Here is a 19,806-nt window from a genome sequence, read left to right as displayed (position 1 = left end):
AACAAGTTCCCTCAGGAAAAAAGTTGAAACCGTGTCTAGGGATCTATGGCAAAATTCTATTTTTAAATTTGCCAAACAGCTGACAAGTTAGGAAGCACAGACTCTCTCGGCTCTCTCTTTTCTCTCTGTGTCCTGGTCAGCGACATAAAGTCTCACCCCCTCGTCGGAGCTTGAACCTACGCCAAGTTTTGCTGCATTGGTCCGCTCTCCTTCCTACGAGGCGATAGTCGGACAGCACGAGATCCCAAAAGGACCCCGAACAGATGTCAAGCAACCACCAAAGGAGCAGCATCGTCGTCGTCGTCGTCCTCGCCCACACATCGTTCTTTACCGTTACAGCTGTAGGTTCGGCTCAGTACCGTTAAGTTCGCCAATCGCACAAGTTCGATTCCCAAAACGCTTGGTTTTTTTTTATACCAGCAAGAACTAGACAACACACAGATATCTGGGAATGTTGTAAGACGTGGATTAATGCACTGCAAACCGTACAAGTGCGCCGTGAAAGAAAACGCAATTAAAAGTGCATTAAAAATTAAACGAATAGTGCTTGTGTGTGCGTGCCAGTGAGGCAAAAAGTTTTGCCTGCGCCAAATTGGCAAAAGTTAAATGTTTAAAGAGCCAAGTTGGGCGAATTATGTGAAAGTTTCAATTCGATAGGCGAAAACACAATGTTTCGGTAATTGACAGCAGGTGGAAAAGCAGTCCGAAAAAAGGTAGAAACATTGCTGAAAGTGAAATCAAACTTTGATTTATCGCTGATTGGTTCCTGATTGGCTGTTTGGCAGGCCCTTTAGAATCCCCACACAAAAACAAGAACTCCCAGACGAACATGTACATATACATAGGTACTACAATACAATACATACATATATATGCCAACAGCTACATATATGTATGTATATGTATGTGTTTTTGGTTCAAATCTGTATAGTATTATGGGCCTAGAGGAGCATGTCCTGCCCTTGTCACAGTTGTTACATTTTCTCTATTCCGCCGCTCACCAACTCACACAGTCGGTCATCAAAAAGTCAACAAAAACAATATAAATTATGTTCGTGGAAAAGCACAAGCAGCAGGATGCTAGAAGACCTTGAATGCCTCTTAAGGTGTAATTGGATATTGACGTGGAACGAAAATTGCATTTTGAGCAACGAACAAGTGCTTCTTTGTGGAAGGATTTTTTGTAAATGAATCCAAATCAATCTAGGTATCATTTTTGTGTTATTTGAACATGGAGCAATTGAAGAGATTGAATATAGATATGGAAATTAATCAAATTCTTTAAAGCAGTTACTTGAGAGCAGTATGATTTCTAAGAGTGAAATTTAGCAAGATTTAATTAAACGATTTAGTATAGATAATCACAATGTTAGTTGGAGAATCTAAATTCACATCATTTAATGTTTGGAAATTAGCAAGTACGAATCCCCAAAAGAGTAAATAAATAGTAACTTGTGTGTAATTTTTAGAAACCATTTATTTACAAAATTCATGGAAATAAACTGAAAGGTGAAACTATTTCTTATTTATGATCCCTCCTCTAAAGTTTGCCAAAAACGCGTTTTAATTTTCTCACGTTTTAATCTCTCGTAAAGCTGGCGAATAGTTCGTTTTTGTAGCATACTTTTACGGGTCACGGAGTCCGTAACTTTGAATTTGTGGGAATCAAAATCTGTAAGGCCCAGCTGACTTGGGAGCCCAGTGAAAGACAAAAGCCAAACACACACGCGAACACATATAGATAGGTGTGTGTGTGTGTATGTAACCGAAAAATTGTAAAACTTTTATTACCTTAGAGCAGGACACGTTCCGAAGGGAAAACGGAAAGTGCTAAAATATATTGCATGTACGTATACACGTGCATGTGTGCGCCACTCTCTCATTCTCTCTCTCTCGCTGTGAATGTGTGCGAATGTTTTTGTGTGAATGTGATTTGTGTGCGTCTGCGGGTCCTCTTTCGCTGTGTGTAACCTACATTTTAAACGGCATCGGCATCGGCGACACATAAGAAGCCAAAAGCCGTGGCCGAAACCAAGTGGGCGGGAGTCTTGGGGCGGTGGGGCATTTCGGCGTATGTAAATTTGCCTTTATCAGTGCCTAAAAGTAGGACCCCCACAAACACACGCACACGAGTGCAGTTTCCGCAAAGCTCTATATAACGCTAGAAACAACGGTACTCTCTAGGGGCAGGCGCAGCGCTCTCCCGCTCTCTCCGACTTTCTCTTCTCTGCGAGGGAGAGGGACAGAGAAAGGGGCAAGCTTCGGCGATGCAGAATGCAGGATGATGTTTGCGTTCGTTGCTTCCGTTACCGTTACTGTAACGCTGTCCCTCTCCCTTCCGACCTCTCGTATACCCTAGTACACACACACAGCCACAGACGCAGCAGGATGTGCGTTCATTCACATTGGCATTGCAAGTGTGGGCACTCGAAAAATAAGCTATTTGGGGCTACGTAAAATAAAAAAGGGTTAGGGATACAAAAGGAATGCGAGAATAATATTGCCTAATGAAATATATAACTAGGCTTTAAAGTGATCATATCTAATGACTTCTTCAGTCAGGCATTTTCAAGAATAATTATTACTGCTTATTACCAAATTTATGACTGAAAATGAAATTCGTAGCCCCCTTTCTAGCAGTGTATGCAATGTCCACTAAGCTCCTGCCAATCCCTTTCGTTCTCGGTTGCGCTTGTTATTGGACTTGCATTTCCGCTATGCCGCTTTTTGCCTCAGCCGGTGAAAATGTATATGCAAAGTGCTGGAAGGGATTGCATTATGCACATTTTAATGGTTCGCCTGGACATAAAAATATCTCGCACTTACATAAATTGCTCTGCTCTTTGCTAGTTACTTGCTCACTTTCTCCGAGTCCTTTGCCCCTTGTCCTGCTGACAAAACCCCATCGCTTATGAACGTGTCGGTAATTACATAAACATTCTGCCCACCGTCGAGTTAGAAATATGCACGTATTTTTGTTTGCCAACTAAATGCCTTGTTAGAGAAAATTTCTTGGGAGTGCGGAAACTTTTAGTTTCCCTGCTCTCTGCCACTTTTTGCCGCACCGAAGGAATGGAAAATAAATTGCCCTCGAGGAAATGCAAATTGTTTTTCAAATTATACATCCACAAGGAGGAAGTTTATGTCTTTGTTGGGCGGCTAAGATTGTTATCAAAAAAGTGAGCAACGGTAGATTCTTAAAGGATGGATATATGCGCTAAGTATTGTTAAAGATATCAACTTAGAAGAAATATAACTACCCTCAAATCTAGATAGATAACAATAGATTGAAGGTGCACTTAACCAGAATTCTGATAAAAATATGAATAAGAAAGTAACTCTCTAAATATTACACAAATCTCGATAACAAGGACATTAAGACTTTAATCGGATTCGTTGAAGCTTTCCAATTCACTGAGCACAAGTCTGTGCCCCTTCACATGTGCATTGCAAAACACGTAAATGTCAGAAGCAGTATCTAAAATGTGACGATCTGCTTCTCAAAGGTGCCCATCAACGTCAGCAGCCACACCTACAATCTGCATATATCGGGCACTTGCCGTCATCACCACCACATCATTGTAGGTGCTAACAAGACCAACACCACCACCGACCGCCATCATCATCCTGCCCGTTATCATCCTCGGAGGCAAACACATATTCCATTATAATTCCCGCCGCTGCGTCCCACTTCATATCCCACTTCTGGCTATTTTTATGCCATTTCTGCACTGTTCATTGTTTAGCGCACATTATCGCATTTTCCTCTTAAGGCATCAGCCGCAGATATTACAGCAGCCTTATCCCCCGCCACCACCCCCTCCTTGATTCTACGTCAGCCCATCGTCTACAATTGCAAATGGTATTAGTGTGGTGTTATACCCTGTAGCAGTCTCCTGAGTTGGGGGATTTGGTATCGGCAAAGGTGACAATGAAAATAAGATACGTATTAAATTCACGCTTAAAGCTGTGAACTATCATAAGATATGAATATTGTTATTGAAATACAACAAATTACTCTTCCAATTTAAAATAATTTTCCATTCCAAATACATACACCGAGTATCATCTGTACCAACTGTTTGTTATTTATGAATAAATACACATGGTGTATCTAGTAGATGCAGATAATTTTCGATATTTCCCAACCATTTTCTGGTAAGATATTGAACCCATTAACCCTGCCGATCTGGTAGTCGGGTTGTAGGAGGGAAACTAAAACGATGATTCAGATTGTTGCCACACTTGGCTCACTAAGCGGCACAGCGGGTGCCGCCACAAGAGGAAACAACTGTGTGTGGGTGGTTGTGTGCCGCCGCCAACACACTGGAAGATTGGATATCTCTCGGGCAAACACAAACACTTGGATGCGGAGTGGCTTTCATCTGGGCCGCAGTGCACTGGATACACGGGATTTCTGTTGGCAGTGCCACTGCCAGAATGTCGGCACTGAAATCGAAAACAATGGACCCATTGTGGCAGCCGATGGCGCTACTCTGCCTCCTCGCTTTTCGTTATCCTTTCGCCATTAAACAATTGTCGCCTGTGCGCATCAGTAATTAAGTGTCCCTGTGCATTTATGTCTACATGTATGAGGGCATAATTACTATTTATAGGTGCTATTGGCTTTGTTCTAAATAGAAACACAATGCGCCAAAGTGCTTGAAAATGTCAATGTGAGTTCCTAAAAATATGCAGCACAATGCAGCTGACTTAAAATTGGCTCAAGTCCACGTCTTATACTTAGCCAGTCGAACAATTTTTACCTTTCAGCTGCGGAAGATTTGAGCTTCTAACTAAACAAAAACAAGTTCATTACTTTTTAGTGTTTCGTTCGAAAACTGTATCTTCTTTCTAGTTTGTTTTTGATTTTTAAATGTAGAAAAACGATTAGAAAATATTGGCTTCATTACGAAAGCAAGATAGTAAAAAAAATCGATTGATAACAAAAGAGTTGAGAAGGACTCATGTATATTTTTGATATACTATAAAAATCCTTAAACGCTATAAAGATATAAATGAATAATTTTGATGTAGAATTATACGTCTTCTTTATCTTTGTTTTATTTATGAATTATATGTACTGAAAACCACATATAAAATATGACCATAATAATGTAGATTCTAAAAGGAATCTTCAGGTCCTCTTAAAAGTCAGATGTAAGAACATTTAATGATTATGACTGATTTATCCTTTTTGAGAGCTGCTTAGCCTGTGCGCTTGCGTTTGTTGGCGGCAGTATTGGCCTTCTTCTTGGCTGCCACAGGTGTCTTCTTCTTTTGGGCAACAGGTGTTTGCTTCTTCGCGGGCGCGGGTGCCACTACCTTGCGTTTGGGGGCAGCGGTGGTGGTGCGCCTGCGCCGTCGATTCCTGCGGGCTGCGGCTTTCTTGGCTCTTCTTGCCTTGGTTGGAGTTGCAGTTGAAGTCGATTCGGCGGAGGAACTGCCTCCAGAACTTTCTGAAGAACTACCTGTGCCAGACCCAGAGCTATCGGAAGCTTCGGCAGAGGAGCTGTCCTCCGACGAGCTAGCTGCGTCATCTTCTGAGCTTCCGCTCTCTGTACTAGAGTCCTCATCAGAGTAATAATCAGAGTAATAATCACCGTCTTCGTCGGTATAGTCAGTTTCATCAGCACCCGCTACGAAGGCAACCAATATGGCCAGGCCAAAAAACAACAGCAGCCTCATTTTGTCTATGGAGTCAACGAACAGATAGGTAACCTTAGGTATTAACTTCTGAGGTTAAAAGTCTTCAACACTGGGTATTTATAGTTTTCGCTGCTCAGGAGAAATTTAAAAATATATAAAGCTTTTTTACAATTATTTCTATGTACATCTGTACAATGCAAATATTGTTTTTTTAATTCGTCGTTTTAATTTTCGGTGGCTTAGAACAGCTGTGTGTGCTACTTATATTTGTTCAACATTTTTCGGTTGAAATATGTTGAACTCAAGAAATTATATTCCGTGTTAGAGTAGAAAAAAGTAATATAAACTCTTTTATATAAAAAAGAGCCAAGGTTACTCCTTTCACAAATGTTTGATTTGGATCTTTGAATAATTTGTTTATGGTTGCAATTAAGAAAAAAGGTGAATGACGCATTAGTCGACTACAAAGTATCCTAAAAAATAATATTCAATGAGTCTTGAAAACTATATGTTTTGCTTACAAATAAATGATGGACTAAGTTATTTTAACTGTAAAAGTTTTTAATATACAAATGGGAAAAAAGCACGACTTACCTACTAAAATTATTCAATTTTTCTGTTAAATATGTTTAAGAATTTGTGTGAGATTCGAGTTCTATAAAAAAGAAATAATAATATACTTTTTATTATTAAATTAAATTATTATATGATATATGTAATTACCAAGCCTAACCAATAATGATTCGAAAGAAGATAATTTTTGGGCAAGGAAACAAGTTGTTTTGTATTTTATATAACTTTTATATTTTATAATTTGTAGCTATGATTACATAAACTGGATTTATCTAGAGCGCCTGCGTTTGTTGGCCGCACCATTTGTCCGCTTCTTGGCGGCAACAGGTGTTTGCTTCTTAGCCACTTTCTTCTTGTTATTTTTCTTGGCAGCGGGGGCACTGCGACGTTTAGCACCTGTCTTATTCTTCTTGTTCTTGATGTTCTTGTTGTTCTTGTTGTTCTTCCTGGCTCCAGCCCTCCTAATCTTCTTGGCTACTGGAGCGGCAGTAGGTGCTTCAGTAGCTTCGCTAGAAGCCGCATAGTCGTCATCGGAACCGTAGTCGTCCTCAGAGTCGTTGCCACTATCGACGTCCGTGCTGCTGCCAGTACTGTCTCCATAGTCTGAGGTGCTGTCTCCAGAGTCTGAAGAGCTGTCTTCGGAGTTATCTGTAGTATCGCTGTAATCACCGTAATCGTAGGAGTAGTCTTCATCGTCAGAGGATTCAGTTGTCTGGGCCACAGCCACGTGGGCTATGAAGACTGCCACTGCCAGAAGCAGAAGAAGTTTCATTTTCGTTTTGGGATGATTTCGTGATCTAAACGAAGAAAGCTCAATCCTCTGGTTTATATAGAGCGTCTAGCGTTCGAATCTCGTTTTTACGAATCAAAAGTAAATATTATGAAATATTAAATAAGTAAACACACATATGTACATTCGTTTACTTTGGGCCAGCTGTGCGAATGTTTTCTTCATTATCAATTTACTTTAGATGCTGTAGATAAAAATATTAAACCCTTTTCAAGACTTTATATAAATCGAGTTAATATATTTCGTTTTATTTCGTGAAATAAAACACTAAATTGCTTGTCAGCTATGAAGAAATAAAAACGTTTTTAGAACCATTTTATCTGCACGCATTCAAAATGGGTTCACGTTCAGAAAACGTTTTCAAACGCGTTATCTACGTGATTATGTAATGTGATGGCACGCACTACACATATTATTTATGGTTATTTTAGTGAAAGCACAAATTTATATGTTTGACCTTTTTCCGTGCAATTTCAGCTCGGGATAACGAGCCACGGCAGACCGAAAGAGGAACAACCCAGATTCGCAAAGTTCGTGCCATAAATCTGCAGCTTGCATGGAATTAATACCCGACTAGAAGGCGGCGGCAGACGGAGGTGCTGCACATGCAACACACATTAGTGGGTCACTCGAAGATGATGACGCTGCTGACCACAACCCCAACCACAACGGCAACCGCAACGGCAGAAGTAAAACCAACAAAAACAAGCGAAACTCGAGCCGATTTGTGGCAGCGGGGGCAAATTATATAAAATTATCATGCAGGGCAGGCAGCTAGCTAGTTGGCCACTCGACAACGGCAGGCGGGACAAGGCTAAACATCCTCATCAGCAGCAGTACAGCCACAACCAAAGCCACAAGCACAAGCACCACCATCACCACCAGCAACAACAGGAGAAACACCAACAACAGCGGCCGGCGGCGTATACGTAATGTGCGCCATGACGTATACGTAATGTGCATCAGGGTTTGGCCAATTTGTCCAAGCAAACTATAAACCACTAAGCCAGCGGAAACGCAAACGAAAAACGAAACTCGAGCTGCAAAAACTAAAACATAAACCGAAACTGCTAACGACGCAAACGGAAACTTCTTGGCCAAATGGCGAAAGTTCTCAAACAATTGCGAATGTGTTGAGAAGCGGCAGCCGGTGCAAAAATGACAAAATGGCGAAGTTAACGTTGCCTTGTCTACTGCGGCGACTGCAGCTGATGGCGCTGCGATTGCAACTGCAACTGCAACAGCAGCCACAACAACAGCAACAACAGCAGCAGCTGCATCCACACGGCTGCCACTTGATGGCCATGCAACTGGGCCAGGCCGTGCTCCTCTACGGCTGCCTCCTGCTGCTCCACGCCTCCGTGTCCGCCTCTGTCCTGGCCTCGTCCTCCGACACGGCAGCCATCCCGATCCTGCTGAACATATCCGGCACGGCGGATCTGGATGGAGCACCGCAGCAGGAACCACCGGTGCAACTCGAGAAGCGCACGCGGAAGCGTGATGCCGCCAATGTGCCTGATGATGACGACTATGGCAGTTATCCGGACGACGTCGACGAATTGGAGGCCTTGCTAAATAATAAGTCAGGTGGGTTCTCCTTCAAAACTCAATAAAATTAAACATCTTAATTTCAAAAAATATTTTAAAGCTCTTGAGAAAGTCTAAAACAAATAACTATAAAGCCCAAATTATAGAGCTATAGATTTACTTGTATGTATTATTTTTTAGACGTTTATTTGCCTTCCATTTTATACCTTACCTTAATACATAAAATGTTTGTTTTTTACTTTTCCAACTACACATTCGATATCAATTCTGTCGCTTTAATGGTTTCTCACCATTTCTGTCCCAATATATACATACCAGTTACTTAATTAAGTCCTTAAATACAAGTACTTGCTGCGAAAACTTATCTGAGCGCCGTGCGCTTTGTATAATCCCATTTCGTAAATGAATATTTGTGGCTGCTGCACTTGCAAACCGAAATAAATGGAAGCTGTGTTGATAATGCACTTGGCCGAGTCTGCGTTTCGTTAGTTTGCATTGACCTTTGCGCGGCTGCGGAGTCCCAAGCCCCAAAAACCGCCGAGATCATGAGAGCCATAAATTGCACAACATCCACTCGCCATTCGGGTCCTTCCTCAGTTGTTTTGTTGTTCAACTTTTATTTTTGGCACGCCCTGTCCACCTGGCACCGCATCTGCCGCATCAGTCGCAGCACCAGTTGCAACAGCATGATTCACGGTCCCATCCATTTTATCTTGGCCATGATGCGGGAATCACAAAATACCAAAGCACACATACCATAGTGGGAGAACATGGAGGCGAAAGTGGATAATATTTTGATTTTAATGCAATTGATATTCGGTGCGCAATTTAATATTCCATTTTTGAGCAGTTTGCATGTCAACAGCAAGCTGATAATAACATTTATTTTATGCATATTGCTCCTGGTGCTAACACCAAATTTGGTAATTTGCGTTTTTAATCTGGAAATCTATATTATTGTATTTGAACAGGATTGGGCAAACATTGTGAACTTTGCTTTTGGACATTTTCCTTGGTCCTTTTTGAGAAAAGCTTGAATATTTTTAATTAAATTGATAATTTTGCTTTTCTGTTTGTATTACACTGTGATTATTATATTTCCACACATTAGTGGCAGATAACTGCAAACACATCCATATACATACACGCATTTTTTAAACACAATTTGATTTAATTACCAATTAAGAGGAATATTCAAATATTGCTGCTTTAACAAATGGCCTACATTTATAACACCATTCTGAAGCTCAACAAGGCTTTTGGCCATTTTGTTGGCCTGGCATTCATTTAACTTGCATTCTTTTGAAGCCGGCTTAATTGTTAATGCAAATTGGTTTTGCGCATTGCAGCTAAGGGGAAATATATTGGAGCGCCGTGCAACGAGCTGAAGTGTGACGTCAAGCTGCTGCACGTATCCTGCGACAAGGATTCGCAGACCTGCAGTTGCGAACGCAACTACCCAGTGCAACTTGGACTGATAAAGGGTTGCGCCAAACGTAAGATGTTCCTACTCACCATATAGTAGATTATATATATATTGATTAACTCTTTCTGACAGCTAAAAAACTGGGCGATCAGTGTTTCTACGACGAGACCTGCATCTACAACGACGAGAACTCCCTTTGTGTTCAGGTGCGGCACAATGCGATGTGCCAGTGTGCCAGCGGCTTTCACTCAGTCAGTTATGTGAAGCCAACGCGTCGTGTCTTTTGCACTCCAGGTAATGTTGTTTTTTACGAAAATACGAAACTTAAATATCATTATTTTATCAACGTACTTTTAAGCGCCAGAAAGTACCATTTGGCACTGTTGCTTAAAATTGTTATACCAATAAAACGAATTTAATGTTTTCAATTACGTAAATATGAAATCAATGCTTAAGAAAATACTACATTGATTACTATCTTGTATGGCCACTTAATAATACCGATATATACATATTGAATCTTTTCCTGAAATGACAATCTCAAAAGTTTAGTTAATAGGCTTTTATACAGTGAGATCTTGCAAATGGTAGTTTTTCGAAAACTGCTTAAGAAGTATGCATATTTGCAATTCGAGATTTATTTTCAAATATTATATTTTAATACTAAAGTGGGAATATAGTGTTTAAAGCATAACTTTTAACAGATGTCATTTTATTACTATAGATCTCAGCGAACTAAGTTCGGATCTGCCCACCTTGCTGGGCGTCTCCACGGGCATCGCGGTTCTGGCCGGGCTCATCTGCATGGTGCTGCATCTGTTCAGCAAGACGAAGTATCCGCGGCATCGAAATTACGGAGATGCCAGCATTCCGCCGCCCATTCTGTACTCCAGCGATACAGGTGAGTTCTTAAAATAATTAAACAAAAATCACAAAGAAGTTGTAGTACTTTAATGCTCACTGTAATATCTTTTAGTTAACTAAATATTTAAGAGCAACAATATTGATTTCTGTTACTTCGGAATTAGCTTAGCAATCCATACTTAACCCACATCTTTCTTATAAACTAACATAGAACAATTTTATTAAATTATTAGTTATAGTCAGATTTCTTCTTTTTTGATATTTAGTGACTACTATTAGTACTTCTTTGATTATTTCTTTAGTTAGCTTGAAAAGTTTGTACTGACAGTCAGCTTACTCATAAATGTATGGCCTTGATTTCAGGGATACCGCTTACCGTTCACTCGGCGCGTCCGTCGTCGCGTTCCAGCATCCGGTCGACGGGATCGATTGGCTCCTATGGCAACCGACGCGCCTCGGCCGGCGGACTGGGCGGGGGTGGCGGTGGAGGCGTGGCCGGAGGCGGGGCCGGCGGAGGAGGGGCGTCTGGAAGCGGCGGCTCGAAGGGCATCCTGGTGTCGACGTCACGAACAGGTGCGGCTAGATCGGCCGCCATATTGCTCATATCGTGTCACATAGCGGCGGTGTCCAAACAGAATTCCCGGGCCTCGTCGCGGCACACATCCGGAGCGGGATGCAGCCAGCATTCGCGGGACGACCTTGATGATGGTGGTGGCGGTGGCGGTGGAACTGGTAGTGGGAGTGGGTGCCGCAGCTGCGAGAGCACACTCTCGATGAACCGCCACCTGCAGAAGCAACTGAACCACCAGCGGCATCTGCTCAGCTTCGAGCTGTCGCCGGCGAGGTCGAGGAATCAGGATAGATTTAGGACATTGTTGGGCATGAATGGCATTGAGAATTTTGGGGGCACTGAGGATGAGGACGATGAGTGCGGTCCGCATAGCATAGAACCCAGCACAACAGTTCCTCATGCACACGATGCCCATGCCCATGCCCATGCCATTGCCCATGCCGATAGCGATCCGGCTTATCCAGATGCTGTTACTGGTGGCGGTGGTGCTGGTGGTGGTGGTGCTGGTGGAGGTGGAGGTGGTGGTGGAGGTGGTGTTGGTAGCTACGGCTACGGCTACGGCCATGTCGGTGTGGTTGGTGGTTACGGTTACGATGCCGACACCAATGGCGGCGACTCCAGCGGCGGATTCGCCACTGGCGCCGAGCTGCATCACCTGCAAATTGGCGCACTGCCCACGCCGGCGAGTGAAACGCCACGATTTGCGGTAAATCAACTCAAGCATCAGTCATCCCACATTCATTTGTACGATCTTGTGGTCTGCTCATCCCCATCCACATCCACATACCCATCTGCATTCCGTATCGCCATGTCCATGTCCACCCGCGAATTAGAAACACTTCCACATCACAACAAAAAGTCACAACAAAGTCAACTATATGCTACTCGTATCTGTTCAATGGTTGCATCTTCTCCTGGTTAGAGTTCAATTTCCAAGTCTGTGCTAGCCTTAGTTTGTATTTTCATTTATCTTTCCCTGAACTCTAGATCTTTCAGTCTTTAGTGTACGACCTTCAAATTGTTCAATTGTTAAATGCATAATTGTTACAAAAAATACAGACAATAGACTGCCGTATATTTGAATCCTTACTTTATACTTACCATCTTTAAGCATCTATTCTTTGAAAAAAGTTAGATACTTAATCTGAAATCATAATCTGAAATCTGCGTTCTATCAGAAATTTCGCATTTCGCAAAGATGGCCTCACACATATTTATCTATTTAATATACGAGCGAAATGCTAATTATGAACTCATGCCATGCATTAAGTACTAACAAATTCTTTCAGTTAAAAAGCATGGGAATCTGTAATTCAATTAGAAGAGAAAAATTCGGCGAATGGAATTTGATTACATGTTTTATTGTTCATGAACCGGAAATACTCCGGACTCCGGAATACTTTGTGGCTCATTTACATTGCTGAAATGAATTTCCTCCCCTGCATAGTTATCAGAATTCGTAATAAAATCATGTCTCATCTGCCATAATTAAAGCGCGCAAATTGAGTTATTCACGTAATCATGTATCGTTAATTCAGCTCAGTTTATTTACAGTTGAAACTTAATTTGTGTACATTGGCGTTGGTTATCCCTATACCCCTGCTTGTCTAATTAGTGTTTAAATTGACAACTCTGTCTAGTTAAAAACGATAAACTAAAAAACAAATTTTGCGTTTCTTGATGATCGATGTTAAATGTGCTTCCGAGCTCCCTCTGTTTCCAAATACCAAGTTGTTAAATTGTTTTACTTTTTCTATCGTTACCAATACACACACACTCACACACACACACACGAACACAACGCAATACACGCGCACAAAGCCACAAACTAATTAAAGTTACGTATTAAACAAATAACTTATGTAAAGGAATTGTTGTTAAAAAATCACGGATTCTAAGGATGATGAGTAACACATTTCGACAAGATGATATTGAAGCAATATGGCGGTGACTATGTTCATAGACAATCTATCCAAACTTACACACCAAACAAATGTAATATAGCATAACCCCACACGATTTTCTAGCTAATATATTCAACTATTTGCAAATTACAAAAAATTATAATACTCTCTCACATAGACACAAGAACACACGCACACACTTGCAATTGCATGCATCCTGTCGGCAGCAAAGGATACTTGTCTGCCGACAGGATTTTTCACGTCACTCAACCTCCGGCTGACCTTTGCCTGAACTTATTCGGTTGACTCCTTAAAGCCCCACACACATACACACACACTCAGAAACACACAGACACACACACACACACAAATCGATAAACGATATGAAAATTTTCTTCCATATATGTTAATCCCGCAACTCTATATGTGAATGTCCTGCGCTTCTTGCTCTTCTTCTACGTCTTCTACTTTTCTTTCTGTGCGCCTTGAATTTTTCAACTAAAGATGACATCATTTTGAAAGAAACTTTTCGTGTATGAAGTTCCTGTTTGTCTTCATTCTTATCCTACAGACCAGTTGCAAGCTCCTTGGCAAGTTTAGCGAATTGTTATCCAACGTTTAGGGACTAGTTGTAGAAAAAAAGGTCAAAACGTAGGTACCACTTGTCGTATACGTAATTTAATCCCGAGGGTTAGTTCCAAGTGTACATATGTCAGAAAAAAATACATTTTTGCTGCTAAACTTTTGTAAATTTTCTATAGGTACTATATTCAAATACATATGCAACTAATAGATTAAATTTTTAAAATGATTTAAAAGTTATGTAAACCAGAAGATTTCAAAGTTCCGCTTTAAAGTACTTGTTAGGTTCAAATTTCATTCAGTTTTGAATAAAAAAATATATTTATTGGAAAAAGTAAGCCACTTAGGAGTCTATAACTAATCGCACTCGCTTAGCTTGCCTTTCAATCGCATCGGAATGATCTTTCGCTGTGGCTTTGCATCGCTGTCGCCTTTCTTTCTCATATCTAAATTACTATCTTTCTCTACCACGCCGTTTCTTCTAACCAAAAACGCTCCGATACTCACTCAGTTTTTAATACAGCAACCCCATCCGAATGTCCCCACATCAATGCGCACCTGGCTGACACCTGAATTTTTTTGTTTGGTTGCCTCGTTTTGTAGGTTCTCGAAGACCAAGTCTAGCGTCGGTGCACAGCACCAGCTCCTCGGTGCGCAGCTACAGCATGATGCGCTTCGAGAAGGAGACGCAGCAGAAGGAGATCCGGCAGGAGATGAAGCTGCGACTGGCCCGCTTGCAGCAGCAGCAGCATCTCACCCAGAACAAGCCGCAGATTGTCATCGGTGAGGCGTTGATGCAACACGGCGCCCTCAGTCGCGTCACCATGGCCACGCCCAGTCCCCTAACGCCCAACTCACTGGACGAGTTGCTGCCATCGCTAGATGAAAACCAGGAGGTGAGTTGGAACATCTGAAACAGGTGGCATTATGTATTAACTAACCTTTATCCGCAGTATCCTCCCAGGCTGGAGGCAACCCTCAAGCAGTTCATACAGCCTCAGGCCGGAGGAGCAAGTGCCTCCGGAGCCGGGGCCGCTTTGCGGGCAGCTGCCTCCCAATCATCGCCAGGCAGCTCGAATGGATACCACGGGCCCTGCAGCTCCTCGACTGAGGCCCTATAAAGCTAGTGCATAAGTAGGCCCGAGTTGTAAATTAGGTCGTAAGTAATCGAAGATTTCTCATCTAATTTGCGTAGGAGTCCCCGTTGCTACTTAAAATTAATTCAAATTGAACGTCAAACGTGTTGTAGTCAAGCTGTAGTCGTAAGCTTAGATGTAATATCAGGCGATAAGTGAGTTTCCCAAACTAGACAGCCTTTGTGTGTATTATAATGCGTAGCGGAGCAAATCGAAACATTTTATACGTGTGTGTATATTGTCATACATTTTTTGTAGAAGTTATACAAGGCCAAGTGTAGGGGATTTCGAAAATGTGTGAAGCCCGATTTGAATTGCTGCTGAAGAATTGATATACCACTTGGCTTTTCACTTATGTAGATCAACATGAATTGATTAGCTTAAATTAGTCTAGTGTTTATCGTTAGTGTGAGATAGTACTGATAACATATACGCAATATGAATTTATACAAAATCGGTTTATACAACGGTAGTTTCTTGTAAATTGTACTCACGATGATAATTGATAATTGATATATGATAATTTATAATGATCGGAATATGCCAGATTGTTCTAGCTAAATCAATAATTACGTTAAGCCATCGCCACGAATTAAATCAAAAGTGTTAATAGATCAAAGTAAGACAAATTAAGCCTGGAAAGAGATGTTCGGTTCTTTGTAGGAATAGAGATCTTAACGCATATTCCGATTGCTGGATGTGCGTAGTCAATTTTAGTTTACGACTTACGAATTTTTCTACAGAGGCGTTTCAACTGAATACAATAATCGAAAATGTGTAGATCAAATGTAAATTACTTACTCGATGGTAATATGTATTATTTCATATTTGATACCAAGGTTGTTGACTGTAGTTGATGTGCTCTACATCGTTTGGTTCCATGATTTATCCTATCTATAGATCCGTTCTCAATAGTACGAATTGCAGCAGCTATAATGATCGTTACATATACATCTATACAAGCATATACATAAGTATGTGCCATATTTGTACTCAACTATGCTACACATACGATGAGTAGACACATATCTGGAGTTCGGTGTTGGTTGATGTTGGGAGTATATAGAAATAAATGCAATTTTGTGTTTTCAACAAATCAACGAGTTTCATTTATCACAGATCTAACAAAAATCCCAAATCAAATCATAACTAAATCCAAACCATTTTGATTCCGTTTTCGTATAAAAAAAGTAATCAGATCTCTCAAACACTTTGAATTTATTTGAGATACGAAAGATTTTAAGGGTGAATAAGATTTGTTGAGATTTTAGGAATAACAAACAATTTTAAAGTCAAGTGGAAAACCCAAACTTGTGTTGCACTTCACTAATCAACCTCCTCAATGGTCGGACCCGAGCCGGCAGTTGCTCCTGGATTGGAGCTTCCGGTGGGTGGAGGTGGTGCCATTCCAGCGCCCTGGTACAGCCTCGTGATGATCGGACTGCAGATCCTCTCCAGTTCCTGCTGCTTGTGCTCAAACTCCTGCCGTTCGGCCAGTTGATTGGCATCCAGCCAGGCAATTGTTTCACTGGAGCGCTGCTGGATGGTCTCCCGATCCGCAGGAGTAAACCGGCTGCTCAGATTCTCGTCGTCCAGAGTGGAGCGCAACTGAAAGCAGTACGACTCCAGCTGGTTCTTGGCATTGATGCGCTCGCGTTGCTGCTCATCCGCCTGGCGATAGGCCTCCGCATCATTGACCATCCGCTCGATGTCCTCCTTGGAGAGACGGCCCTTGTCATTGGTGATGGTGATCCGGTTTTCCTTTCCCGTCGACTTCTCCAGTGCCGTCACATTGAGGATGCCATTGGCGTCGATGTCAAAGGTCACCTCCACCTGGGGCACTCCGCGTGGCGCCGGTGGAATGGCCGAGAGCTCAAACTTACCCAGGCTGTTGTTATCCCGCGTCATCGCCCGCTCACCCTCGAACACCTGGATGAGCACACCTGGCTGGTTGTCCGCATAGGTGGTAAAGATTTGCGTTTGCTTGGTGGGTATGGTGGTGTTCCTCTTAATCAGCGTGGTCATCACCCCACCAGCGGTCTCAATGCCCAGTGATAGAGGAGTGACATCCAGCAGGAGCAGATCTTGCATTGCCTCCGATTTGTCGCCATGGAGGATGGCCGCCTGCACTGCCGCTCCATAGGCCACCGCCTCATCGGGATTGATGGACTTGTTTAGATCCTTGCCGTTGAAAAAGTCCTGCAGCAGGCGTTGCACTTTGGGAATCCTGGTGGAGCCACCCACAAGCACGATGTCGTGTATTTGGCCCTTGTCCATCTTGGCATCACGCAGCGCCTTGGCCACTGGTTCCATGGTACCACGGAACAGATCGCCGTTCAACTCCTCGAAACGGGCCCGTGTCACCGACGTGTAGAAATCGACGCCCTCAAAGAGGGAATCGATCTCGATGCTGGCCTGCGTGGACGAGGAGAGGGTGCGCTTGGCCCTTTCGCAGGCGGTGCGCAGGCGCCTCAATGCCCGCTTGTTCTGGCCCAGATCCTTCTTATGCTTGCGCTGAAACTCCTGCACGAAGTGGTTCACCAGCCGGTTATCGAAGTCCTCGCCGCCGAGATGGGTGTCGCCAGCGGTGGCCTTCACCTCGAAGATGCCATCTTCGATGGTCAGCACCGAAACGTCGAAGGTACCGCCGCCAAGGTCAAAGATCAGGACATTTCGTTCGCTGGTGCCCTGCTTATCCAAGCCGTAGGCTATGGCCGCCGCCGTTGGCTCGTTGATAATGCGAAGCACATTCAATCCCGCAATGGCGCCCGCATCCTTGGTCGCCTGGCGCTGGGAGTCGTTGAAGTACGCCGGAACAGTGACCACCGCATCTGTCACGGAGCCGCCTAGGTAAGCCTCGGCGGTCTCTCGCATTTTCGTCAGCACCATGGAGGACACCTCCTCCGGATAGAAGCTCTTCCGCTCGCCCTTGTACTCCACCCGGATGCGGGGCTTGCCGTTCTCGGCGACCACCTCGAAGGGCCAATGCTTCATGTCCGACTGGACGGTGGCGTCGTCGAAACGGCGACCAATCAGCCGCTTGGCATCTGCAAGTCAGAATCACTCGATCAGAATCCAATGAAACAACATCAGCGCACTTGGACAACATATTTACTTTATTAGCTAACATTTACGGGTTGGTGGGATAATATGTGGCATTGTGTCTGGAATTTTGGGCGTGTATTGTGTTTCTGGGCAGGTCTAGGCATTCTACGAGGATCTCTATACGGACCCTGAGACTGAAATGAAAGTACAAAATATAGAAAGAACGCTTGCATTAGATCTGCTCAGCAAATCTTTGGGATGGGTGCGACTAAACTAATGCTGAAATATGTTACTATTAACATAAATGAAAAGAAATAATAGTTGACAAGTTTTGGTTTGGTTAGAATGTTTGGGATATATATTTCAGTCTCTACAGTGAACATTTAGTTTGGTATTAAATTGCTAGTATTCAGTAAACAATCTATTTATATTATTTCAATATTTTTAGTAGCTTCGATTTTCAGAAAACATTGTTGAGAAAAATATGCGATATTCCACAGCAAGCATTAAAAATATTTATGCGAAAGCAAACATTTCTGACAATCCATAACAACTTGCACTGAGACCTATTTTCATTTTCATGTTCATTTGGCCGACACAAATGATGCCAATAAACATGGCAACAGTTTTTGTTGGCACGGTCCGAACTTTAAATGCCATTGGGAGGGTGAGAGTCCGCATCATGGAACGCGCCCCGGGAGGCGGGAAAACAGACTGTAAGAAGTGACACAACAAGTGGAGGTGTCACTAGACCAAATGAATGGGGAAAACAGCCAAGGGGTCCATGGATACGGACTTTAGTGGGAGGCGAGATTCTCTCGCAATGCGAGTGAAATGCATTTTGGCGCCAGTGAGTGAGAATTTCTTAAAATAAACTAGAAAGCGAGATAATAAAGAAAATATGCGCACAGTTCATTCATGAAAATGTTCGCAGTAATTAAAAGTGATCATGGCGAGACCCAGGCAGAGATCCCAGCGATCACAAAGATCTGTGGCAGGGACAGTGTGGATGAGACTCACCGAAGATTGTGTTGTTGGGATTCATGGCCACCTGGTTCTTGGCCGCGTCGCCGATCAGACGCTCCGACTCCGTGAATGCCACATAGCTGGGCGTGGTGCGATTGCCCTGGTCGTTGGCGATGATCTCCACCTTGCCATGCTGAAAGACGCCGACACACGAGTACGTGGTACCAAGATCAATGCCAACCGCTGGTAATTTGGGCATCTTGGCTGTGGCTTTAATTAGACCCCACCACCACGTCAAGGTCCGAGACCGAGAGATCGAGATCGAGAACGAGAATCAGGCGAGCCGAATCGGAATAGAAATCGAAAATGAAATTAGAATCACTGTCTCCCCATTTGGTCCGATTACACAACGGACTCGTATCCTCACCCAAATACCCCAGGCAGTCGGCGCTGGTCCTTTAGAATGCGAAGCGATATAGATACAGGGAGATGATCAGGAACAGGAGCACAAAGGTCAAGACTCGGAAGAATTCGAGCGCCTTTTCTCTTTGCAGCTCCACAGCGTCTTCCGTTTGTCCTCAGGTTGCCACAATGAAATCCAATTTGGTCCTGCCTGCTCCCGACTTCGCTTTCTGGTTGATTTTCTTGGGTATTCTCAAACCAGCTATATATATTTATGTTTATATATATCGATCGTTCAAAAGTTTGCAAGATGCACGCGCCACGAATGCCACCAGCGAACTGGCAGCCCG

At 42.9% G+C, this 19,806-nt stretch overlaps 4 protein-coding genes across 8 annotated transcripts; 1 reads left to right on the top strand and 3 right to left on the bottom strand.

Moving 5' to 3' along the window:
* The first annotated feature begins 103 nt into the window (after nt 1-103).
* On the top strand, nt 104-16,139 carry LOC6534057. 4 transcript variants are annotated; one of them, XM_015194915.3, is made up of 8 exons: nt 226-713; nt 7,490-8,599; nt 9,910-10,056; nt 10,119-10,280; nt 10,711-10,887; nt 11,214-11,423; nt 14,511-14,803; nt 14,861-16,139. In XM_015194915.3, the coding sequence occupies exons 2-8, from the start codon at nt 8,179-8,181 to the stop codon at nt 15,026-15,028; spliced, it is 1,578 nt and encodes a 525-aa protein (XP_015050401.1). In that variant the 5' UTR covers nt 226-713; nt 7,490-8,178; the 3' UTR covers nt 15,029-16,139. The 4 variants fall into 4 exon arrangements, with proteins under 4 accessions (XP_039230503.1, XP_039230502.1, XP_002094743.2 ...); XM_002094707.4 differs by lacking the exon at nt 14,861-16,139 and having other exon boundaries at nt 109-713; nt 11,214-12,127; nt 14,511-14,676; XM_039374569.1 differs by lacking the exons at nt 14,511-14,803; nt 14,861-16,139 and having other exon boundaries at nt 104-341; nt 11,214-13,052.
* On the bottom strand, nt 5,209-5,688 carry LOC6534060 (lisH domain-containing protein C1711.05). Its single transcript, XM_002094710.3, has one exon. The coding sequence runs from the start codon at nt 5,686-5,688 to the stop codon at nt 5,209-5,211; it is 480 nt and encodes a 159-aa protein (XP_002094746.1).
* LOC6534059 (pre-intermoult gene 1 protein) lies at nt 6,430-7,033 on the bottom strand. Its single transcript, XM_002094709.3, has one exon. It carries the CDS (start codon nt 6,992-6,994, stop codon nt 6,491-6,493), a length of 504 nt encoding a protein of 167 aa, XP_002094745.1. The 5' UTR covers nt 6,995-7,033; the 3' UTR covers nt 6,430-6,490.
* Nucleotides 16,140-16,242: 103 nt separating the features above from the next.
* On the bottom strand, nt 16,243-19,786 carry LOC6534055 (heat shock 70 kDa protein cognate 1). Of its 2 annotated transcripts, none has more exons than XM_039374570.2 (3): nt 19,482-19,786; nt 19,109-19,318; nt 16,243-18,090 (listed from the first exon to the last, which is right to left on the bottom strand). In XM_039374570.2, exons 2-3 carry the CDS (start codon nt 19,311-19,313, stop codon nt 16,370-16,372), a joined length of 1,926 nt encoding a protein of 641 aa, XP_039230504.1. In that variant the 5' UTR covers nt 19,314-19,318; nt 19,482-19,786; the 3' UTR covers nt 16,243-16,369. The 2 variants fall into 2 exon arrangements, with proteins under 2 accessions (XP_039230504.1, XP_002094741.1); XM_002094705.4 differs by having other exon boundaries at nt 19,109-19,324; nt 19,482-19,785.
* Between the last annotated feature and the right edge of the window lie 20 nt (nt 19,787-19,806).

This window comes from Drosophila yakuba, chromosome 3L (genome assembly GCF_016746365.2).
Source record: "Drosophila yakuba strain Tai18E2 chromosome 3L, Prin_Dyak_Tai18E2_2.1, whole genome shotgun sequence".
NCBI classification, from domain to species: Eukaryota; Metazoa; Arthropoda; class Insecta; order Diptera; family Drosophilidae; genus Drosophila; species Drosophila yakuba.
Note: the sequence above shows the minus strand (reverse complement) of the source record. Positions and strands in the feature narration are given on the sequence as shown.